The sequence below is a fragment of the Penaeus monodon genome, chromosome 10 (assembly GCF_015228065.2).
Source record: "Penaeus monodon isolate SGIC_2016 chromosome 10, NSTDA_Pmon_1, whole genome shotgun sequence".
NCBI classification, from domain to species: Eukaryota; Metazoa; Arthropoda; class Malacostraca; order Decapoda; family Penaeidae; genus Penaeus; species Penaeus monodon.
In genome coordinates, this window is record NC_051395.1 from 1,345,143 (window position 1) to 1,355,142 (window position 10,000).

Consider the following 10,000-nt stretch of genomic DNA (forward strand, 5'->3'; position numbering starts at 1 on the left):
AAAGAAAGAGAGAGAGAGAAGAGAGAAATGGTGATACAGTCATGTTTAGTCCAAGTATCTTGAGAGCATTTTCCTTTGTTGTAGTTCATAGTTGGACCGTTACCTCGATAAAGAGAGTGTTACCAGAATGTGAAAGCCACCAACTGTGCATTTTCTTTATATTTTACTTTCCGTTCCTAACCCTAAAAAAAAAAAAAAAGAAAAAAAAAAACTACCGTCGCTGTTTAAAATGTCTCACCAACTATGTGCAAACAAAGGAAAGAAATGCGTAGAAACAAAAAAGAATTATAAAATCTGGGAACGACAATCGACCTCCTCGCGCAGCCATTGTTCTGCGGAGAGCGGGGGAGGGGGGGGGCGTCGGGGGTGACCCTGTGCAAGGCGGAAGTGATGATGCGACGAATCAAGGTCATCCGGGGTAAACACAGGCAAGCATGCACTCACAGACTTTTCCAGATATTCATATACATCCATAGACGTGTACATACACGTGCAGTTACAGGCAGATGGCCATATGTACGCTAACTCACACATTCGCGGGCACTCGTTCATATCCACACACACACACATAACACACACACACACACACACACACACACACACACACACACACACACACACACACACACACACACACACACACACACACACACACACAAACTCAAAATTACTTGCAGGCTATCAGACATATCTGTGCAAACACATGATAGCTTCTCACATACGAATACAGACATACAAACATAAACTAAATAGCACAGTAAAGGGGAAGCGCGGGGGAAAAGGTGAGAAAATGAATTTGGAAATAAATAGTTTGAATATATGCAATTTCTGAATACAGGGAGATGGTTTACCTGGCTCCTGGTGCTACACAGGTGTGGTGTGTATTGTGTGTTCTAAACATACAGATTCTTCAGCCTGTGGGTGGCAATCTTAGTAAAAAATATCCATGGCATTTCCAGAAAAAGTAATTCATTCTCTCGCACAATAGCAAGCCCTCGATCACATGACCTGTTGGGTATGCAGCGTGCAGACACATTTCCCTGGAACAGTAAAAGACATGATTATAAAATGAATGCTTTTATTTCAGCTTCATTCGTAACTGATCTGGTGAATTCGTAAAATTTTCTGGTTCGTTTCAAGTTCAGTCGTCATCGTCGTCGAATTCGGCCACGTCGCTGCGCATTCTGGGCACAACGTTGTCGTCGACGACTCGGTAACCGAAGCGGTCGGCGACGTACTTGACGTGGTACTCGTTCCCGTCGGGCGCTACCCACGAGTACTCGCCCTCCACGGCCGTCCCTGGCACGCCCTCCTGCTCGTGCTCCATGTGGTCCTCCTCGAAGTCGATGATGTCGGAGGGCATGGCGGCGGCCACGGCGACCAGACCCAGAGCGAAGAGAACCTACGAAAAGATAATGGCTTTCAGGCTGTATTTAGCTCTGTGATCATCACTTTCTTCTGTATTACAACAGCGCTCGTAGATATCACGGCATTCGCAAGTTCCTTTAATAGAGCGACTCTTGCGACGGAACTCACCAGAACCTTCATATTTTTCGAGTGCAGGAGAGCAACTGATGCTCGCCTACTGCCTGGACAACAATATATACTCCCACGACGTAACCTTCAGACGAGGCCGACGACGCAACACGAGGAGCAGGTGTTCCGTTTATGTTTTTTTTTTTATCGTCCGTGACTCTTGTGTCCAGTTGTCTTCTTGCTCTTTTCTCCTGTTCTTGCTCTCTCCCTCTCTTTCCCCTTCCTCTTAATGGACAAATACTCATCCAGGCTATAATTGTTTGTCTCTACAGTGCACGATGCTATAGCATCGTGCAAATATCATTTCTAACAGTAATAAGAATGTCAAGCAAATCAGTACGATAACTAAAAAAAAAATAATAATAAATAAATAAGTAAATAAATAAATTAATAAACGTAAAAGAGATTATTCGGAAAGGAACTTTACAGGCACAGGAAGTGAGGCAGTTCACTTTCCTCGGAAGCATCTTATTATTACAGCTGCATCTATCACTATCATCATGATAGCTGTTATCAGTATTGCTAGCTCAAGGAGTAATGGTCACAGTAATGCTCTCAATATTGTGGTTATTGACGCTAGTAATCTAATCATCAATATCATTGTTATTGTTCTTGGTTTTGCTTTTATAAATATCATTATTACTATTATAAACATAATTACTATTGCTTTTATAATTAACATTATAATAGCTAATAGTATTCTTATACCATTGTTTATCATCAATACCAATTATCATAACGATTCCTAGTATTATTGATATCATTATCATGATTTCATGTCTTTATCATTTTCAATATTATTATTATTAGGAATCTTGGTATCTTTAGTAGCAATATCTTTGCCGTTATCATAACCATCATTATTGTACTTATTATCATTATTAATATTATTGATATCATTATCATAGTCTTTATCATCAATATAAACATCCTCATTTTCGTCATTATTATCATTAGAATTGAACTTTTATCACTATAATTGCTTATATAATCATCATTATTCCTATTGTCGCTTCTGTTGACACTATATGTACCGTTATCGTGGTTGTGGTCATTGTGATCTTATCTTTATAGCTATTATCATTACAATTTTATTATTGTTACTATTTATTTATTATTTATTATTATATTTATATTATATTATATTATATCATATTATATTATATTATATTTATTATATTTATTATTATATTTATTATTACTATTTATAGCTATTATTATTACTATTTATAGCTATTATTATTACTATTATTTCCATCCTTACCACTGCCAATAGCAACAATAATGTTATAAAGTCACTACTTCGAACATGTTTTCTATAATGAAACGTTATTTTCAAAAAGAGTTTTTTGTTTAGGGTATAATGGTGATATAGTCTCGACATTATCATAATTATTATCACTATCATCATTATTGAATCATTATCATTATCATTGTTATACGTTGATCATTCCCACTATGTTTAGTATTGATGCCTTTACGTTTTGATAGATAATCATAGTAATAACGCAGTAAAAGTGAAGATGATGGCAATAGTACAGATAGAGATAATGCTGGCACGAGAGCATGGGTAAGAAACAGTGCTGCACGAAATTAAGTATTAAAAATCGCTTTTGTGTAATTTCCTTAAACAATAATGATGAGATAAACATAATCTTACCCTCATCACTTCCATTACCATCATTCTTTATCCGTATTTGTCTGATTATAATGGTTAGGGGTCGCTGAAGATTCAGATGCCAAATATCTGTTAGACGTTTTTGTTTTTTCCACACACACACACACACACACACATGTGGGTGTGTGGGTGTATGTATGTGTGTGTGTGCGTGTGTGTCGCTCTCTTTTTCACGCTCTAACAATCATATATCTTTATTACTCTTTCTTTCTTTCTCTCTACATACATACATACATCTCTCTTCTCTTCTCTGCTCTTCTCTCTCTTCTCTTCTCTTCTCTTCTCTTCTCATCTCTTCTCGTCTCTTCTCTTCTCTCTCTCTCTCCTAGGAATAGTTATATAACAATATTATCTAGGTCCCTTTAATTAATACTTCCTCATACATAATCTATAAGATTTGACAAAATACTTTCTAATCATCGTCGTCCTCGGCTTCGGGAGCGTCGCTGCGCATTCTGGGCACAACGTTGTCGTCGACGATGCGGTAACCGAAGCGGTCGGCGACGTACTTGACGTGGTACTCGTTCCCGTCGGGCGCTACCCACGAGTACTCGCCCTCCACGGCCGTCCCTGGCACGCCCTCCTGCTCGTGCTCCATGTGGTCCTCCTCGAAGTCGATGATGTCGGAGGGTCGGGCGGCGGCCAGGGCGACCAGACCCAGAGCAAAGAGAACCTAAAAGAAAATAATAATAGTAATGAAATTTCGAGAATTATATTTCGGTTTCCACCTTCAAATACCAACTGATATATATCCAAAAAGCCATTTGTTATTTTAAGGCTGATAATCGAACTCACCAGAACTTTCATATCGGTGAGAATCAAGAGAGTGATTAATGGTCGCTTGTTGCTTTGGCGTCGATATATATCCCGTCGACATGGCCTTCTGGCGAGGACACGGCGGCTCCACGAAAAGCGACAGTCGTGTTTTTGCCCTTCTTAGTATTCTTGACTAGGATTTTGTCATCTATTACCGTTCTCTCTCTCCCTCTCTCTCTCTCTCTCTATCTATCTCTCTCTCTATCTATCTATCTATCTATCTATCTTTTTATCTATCTATCTATCTATCTGTGTGCGTGTGTGTGTGTGTGTGTGTGTGTGTGTGTGTGTGTGTGTGTGTGTGTGTGTGTGTATGCGTGTGTGTGTGTGTGCGTGTGTGTGTGTGTGTGTGTTTAAATTTATAGATTCATATATCTTGCCTCTCAGTATAACTATCAGTCCATCTATTTCTCTCTCTCTCTCTCTCTATCTATCTATCTATCTATCTATCTATCTATCTATCTATCTATCCATCTATCTCTCTATCTATCTATCTATGTATCTCTCTCTCTCTCTCTCTCTCTCTCTCTCTTCTCTCTCTCTCTCTCTCTTTCTCTCTCTCTCTCTCTCTCTCTCTCTCTCTCTCTACACATATATCTCTATCTATCTATCTATCTATATAAATGTGTGTGTGTACACATACATATACATACACACACATATATATATACATATTTATATATACATTATTGCTCAAAAAGTCATTTGAAATACAATGCGGAAATTTTCACTGCATCCAATTTTTTCCCGAATCTTTCCTTATGATTAACAACGCTAAAAAGGTTACAACGGGATATTTCGGAAATGATAGTCACTAGATTTTTGATTGACAGTTTTCTCACGCAATAAGAAGCGGTCGTAAAGTGAGTAGCAGTTTTTTGTTATAAATCTACTTGTTAATCGTTTGTATTGTAGGAATAAGTCGAAATACCCTGTGGTTAGTTGCCTAGGTAGTCATCTCATGAAAGTTTGCTTAACATTTCGTGATATACGGCGTATCAGTTATGTGTGTTTGTGTGTGTGTGTGTGTGTGTTTGTGTATGTGTGTGTATGTGTGTGTGTGTGTGTGCGTGTGGGTGGGTGTTTTTCCTATAGATGTAGACATCTACATAGGTGTGTGTCTGTGTGCCACTCATAAGGAGATTCACAAAATTTATTTTATCTGATGTGATATTGATGAAAATGATAACAATGGTAATATTAATACTGAAAATGATGGTAATGACGATAATTATGATGATGAAGTTAATAATAATAACAATAACAATAACAATAACAATAATAATGATAATGATAATGATAATGATAATGATAATGATAATGATAATGATAATGATAATGATAATAATAATGATAATGATAATAATAATGATGATAATAGGAACAGTAATAATGATAACTACAATAATAATGAAGATAATAGCAACCAGTCATGGGAAGTAGAACAGCAACAGTAATAATGATAATGACAATAATAACAATAACACCAGTAATTATAATAAAGATGATGAACCTTCGTCGAGAAAAGAATTAGTCTGACCCTCCGACATCATCGACTTCGAGGAGGACCACATGGAGCACGAGCAGGAGGGCGTGCCAGGAACGGCCGTGGAGGGCGAGTACTCGTGGGTAGCGCCCGACGGGAACGAGTACCACGTCAAGTACGTCGCCGACCGCTTCGGTTACCGCGTCGTCGAGGACAACGTTGTGCCCAGGATGCGTTATGACGTGTTTGAAGTCATTGCATGGTTCTTTGCATCTTTATATTTTACTGTAGGGTCATATTCATCAGTGGCTTCGTTAAGTTAGTAGTATATGATTTAAAATGCGGCTCTATACACTTATTAACTTGTGTACTCGTAATTCATCAAATATTTAACGAACATTACTATGTAAATTGACAGCTGTGTTTTAGAAAATAATAATAATAATAAATAAAGTTCCAAAAAGGAAAAAAAAACAATACTGATTAAAACGGTACTATATATATATATATATATATATATATATATATATATATATATATATATATATATATATATATATATATATATATATATATATATATATATATATATATATATGTATATGTGTGTATATATATTTTTTTTTTTTTTTTTTTTTTCTGTTATGATCGTTATTGATATTTAGAAATCATAGTTTAATCTTCCTTATCAAATACTATCTATGCTGATTCTAGACAAACACCAGTATCGACTTATGAAGAAAAAAATATTATAGTGATAAAAGAAGAAAAATATATATAAACTAGAGGTAAAGAAAAAAGTTGTTTGCAATGAAAATTTGCAGCGGAGGCTTAGAATAACCTTTGAGCAATGCATATGTAATGATTTAGGCTCGATTCCGTTGGGTTAGGCCTGTTAGGGGGGGGCGGGGTACTTAAAGTAATATTTTCTTTATATATTATATTTCGGTTTTTTCTCTTTCCTTACCATTCAAATATTATATATATATATATATATATATATATATATATATATATATATATATATATATATATATATATATATATATATATACATATATATATATTATATTTTTTTTTTTTTTTTTTTTTTTTTTTTTTTTTTTTACATATATTTATGGGTGTGTTCAGAGAGAAAGTGATAAAAGAGAGAATGCGGAAGGCAGGGCCAAAGACAAATAAAGTATTTTGTCGTGAATATTATATATATTTTTCATATCACATATTTCATATCTAATCATCGTCGTCCTCGGCTTCCGGCACGTCGCTGCGCATTCTGGGCACAACGTTGTCCTCGACGATGCGGTAACCGAATCGGTCGGCGACGTACTTGACGTGGTACTCGTTCCCGTCGGGCGCTACCCACGAGTACTCGCCCTCCACGGCCGTTCCTGCCACGCCCTCCTGCTCGTGCTCCATGTGGTCCTCCTCGAAGTCGATGATGTCGGAGGGTCGGGCGGCGGCAAGGGCGACCAGACCCAGAGCGAAGAGAATCTGCAACATTGATAACATGGAGTCATAATTTCACTACTTCCCGACAAAAGTGTGACGTCTAAAAGTAAACCTTTCATTGCAATGACTTGATAACTGCAACGGACACTCACCAGAACCTTCATGTTGTGAGTTCAGGACAGCAACTGATGCTTAGTTGTTATTTGGACGTCAATATATACCTCGCCGACGCGACCTTCTCACAAGGACACGTCAGGACCACGAAGAGCAAGGGTCCCTTTCCTGACCTGTTTGATGCTCTTGAACCTGGTGCCATTTTACTCAGGATTTTAATGCAAACTGTTTTCTTTTACACAAGAAATTAAATCAAATGAATTTCGTTTTAGATCTTGTTTTGCATACAAGATAAGCTTTAATATCTGGACTTGAGCATCCTTTCCTGTTTCCCTTTGATGTATGTTTTGTGCATTATTGATTAATAGTTATGTTGCCGTCGTTTGCTTTGTTGTTATTAGACATTTTATTAGCATTTCTGTTACTTTTACTGGCATTCTTACCCCTACAGTAATCATCATTACTGTGATTATCATTTTCATTATCATCCCTATCGTTGTATTTGCAATCAGTCATTATTACTTTATTTTCATCATGATTACTACATCATTGCTACGTATTCTATCATGATATTGTTGTTGACCTCCCATTTGCTTTTCATACTATCGTTATCATCTTTAGCATTATTAATAGAACGCTGGTCCTCTCGTTATATAATTATTTTACTGTAATTAGCATAGTCATCATCGCAACTATGATTATTAATCTTCTGTAAAAAAATCAATATTTTTGGAATCGCGGTGGTTTTCCTTCTTGTCTAAGATACTAAACACAGAGACCTAGATAACCCTGCCTCTGCTCATCGTCATGTTATCATCATCATGTCATTATGCAACACTCTTGATAGTAGGTACATCTACTAGTAGTCATATCAATATTAGTCGCAGTTATTTTTATCATTATTACCATCAGATTAGTTTGGATGCAGTGTTGATGGTACAAAGAGCATTTCAGATACGAATATGACTAGGCGCTTCGGGTTTACGCCTGTGAAAAAAAGGGATATTTTCATGTTTCTGTTCGTGTTGCTGTCATTCGTGTTATTTTTTGCCTGTGCATTTATATATAGTTATATATATTTTATAGTATAGTATATACATACGCATATATATACATATAAATTTCACACACACACACACACACACACACACACACACACACACACACACACACACACACACACACACACACACACACACACACACACACACACATACACACGCATACACACACATATTTATATATATGTGTGTGTGTATCTATCTATCTATCTATCTATCTATATGTATCTATATATATATATATATATATATATATATATATATATATATATAATATATGTTGTGTGTGTGTGTGTGTGTGTGTGTGTGTGTGTGTATTATATATATATATATATATATATATATATATATATATATATATATATATATATATATATATATATATATATACACATGAAACTCATTTCTAAAACTGGGACGAAGTGAAAAGAAATATATCCTTATGGAACATTAGAACTGAATGTTAAATATCTTACAGCAACTGTGACAGAGAGATGTCAGAGAGAGAAAAAAATCGAATTACGAACAACCACGTGAAGGACTAAATACATCTACTCATGAACACGGAAAATATAAACAAAAGGAAATTGCACACTGATATACCAAGAAAATTATATTAGATTCAAAAGTGTAAACAGGACAAGACCAGAACCTTTGTTCCTCGTACTGTAGGCGTGTCCATGTAAACTCATAAATAGATATATAGTAATGCTTATATGTATACGCCCCAATGTGTATGTAAATGTTTATGTATGTAAGCAAATATTCCCTGACACAAACTAATATTTGAAAGTCTTACCAAGAATGTAAAAATAACACATGTATGCGCATTCAAAAATCACGAAGGGAGATTATCCAAATTGGGCATTGCCACTGTAAACATACCCAAACAAATTTGGAATCAGAGCCACGGTAAATCTCCTTTGATCCGAGACCTGGAGTCAGCCACCCTATTCTATTAGAAATATCTCTAACCCGCATAGAACAAGATTGAATACACACACACACACACTCACACACACACACACACACACACACATATATATATATGCAGAGAGACAGAGAGAGAGAGAGAGAGAGAGAGGTGGAGAAAGAGAGGGAGAGAGAAATATTGCAAGGTACTGCATCGGTATCATCGGATCTCTAAATTTCAGGCCCTATAGAATGTAATGAATATAATGAATAAAGCATTTCTACCTTGCTATTTCTTTCCAAGCGTGTATTTTATATTTATTTGAATTTCTAGATAATTAAGACGCATTGATACGAAAAAATAATTCTTTTATTAATTACATCAGATTCTGTAATCTTGATTTTGAAAAGTTGCGGCAAACACGTCATTGACGAATCCTTCAATTTCTTATCTAATCATCGTCTTCCTCATCTTCCGGCACGTCGCTGCGCATTCTGGGCACAACGTTGTCCTCGACGATGCGGTAACCGAAGCGGTCGGCGACGTACTTGACGTGGTACTCGTTTCCGTCGGGCGCTACCCACGAGTACTCGCCCTCCACGGCCGTTCCTGGCACGCCCTCCTGCTCGTGCTCCATGTGGTCCTCCTCGAAGTCGATGATGTCGGAGGGTCGGGCGGCGACCAGGGCGACCAGACCGAGGGCAAAGAGAACCTGCAATATTTTATTATAGAATCACACTTTACAATGCATTGCATCTACTTCCGTAGTGTTCCTTATAAATGAGTATTTTTATTGCAACAATGATGGTAACAGAAACTCCTAAGAGAACAATGCAATGCTATCAACTAGATTAGATTCTGCTCCTTATCGCAACCATGCTCTTATTTAACCTAAAATCTGAGCAACAAATCAGGCAAACGGCAAGAGAAACCCACCAGAACCT

The 10,000-nt window shown here is 36.7% G+C and overlaps 4 protein-coding genes across 4 annotated transcripts; 1 reads left to right on the forward strand and 3 right to left on the reverse strand.

Annotated features, from left to right (window-relative positions):
• Positions 1-1,061: 1,061 nt before the first annotated feature.
• Positions 1,062-1,633, reverse strand: LOC119577747 (cuticle protein CP575-like). The gene is made up of 2 exons (XM_037925301.1): positions 1,537-1,633; positions 1,062-1,402 (listed from the first exon to the last, which is right to left on the reverse strand). Exons 1-2 carry the CDS (start codon positions 1,546-1,548, stop codon positions 1,142-1,144), a joined length of 273 nt encoding a protein of 90 aa, XP_037781229.1. The 5' UTR covers positions 1,549-1,633; the 3' UTR covers positions 1,062-1,141.
• Positions 1,634-3,562: 1,929 nt separating this feature from the next.
• LOC119577749 (cuticle protein CP575-like) lies at positions 3,563-4,031 on the reverse strand. Its single transcript, XM_037925303.1, has 2 exons — positions 4,010-4,031; positions 3,563-3,887 (listed from the first exon to the last, which is right to left on the reverse strand). Exons 1-2 carry the CDS (start codon positions 4,019-4,021, stop codon positions 3,627-3,629), a joined length of 273 nt encoding a protein of 90 aa, XP_037781231.1. The 5' UTR covers positions 4,022-4,031; the 3' UTR covers positions 3,563-3,626.
• A 1,541-nt stretch (positions 4,032-5,572) lies between these two features.
• Positions 5,573-5,931, forward strand: LOC119578185 (cuticle protein CP575-like; the record flags this gene model as incomplete). Its single annotated transcript, XM_037925922.1, has 1 exon — positions 5,573-5,931. A coding segment is annotated over one exon (267 nt), but the record flags the coding sequence as incomplete, so codon positions are not given.
• Positions 5,932-6,673: 742 nt separating this feature from the next.
• Positions 6,674-7,152, reverse strand: LOC119577748 (cuticle protein CP575-like). The gene is made up of 2 exons (XM_037925302.1): positions 7,121-7,152; positions 6,674-7,010 (listed from the first exon to the last, which is right to left on the reverse strand). Exons 1-2 carry the CDS (start codon positions 7,130-7,132, stop codon positions 6,750-6,752), a joined length of 273 nt encoding a protein of 90 aa, XP_037781230.1. The 5' UTR covers positions 7,133-7,152; the 3' UTR covers positions 6,674-6,749.
• Between the last annotated feature and the right edge of the window lie 2,848 nt (positions 7,153-10,000).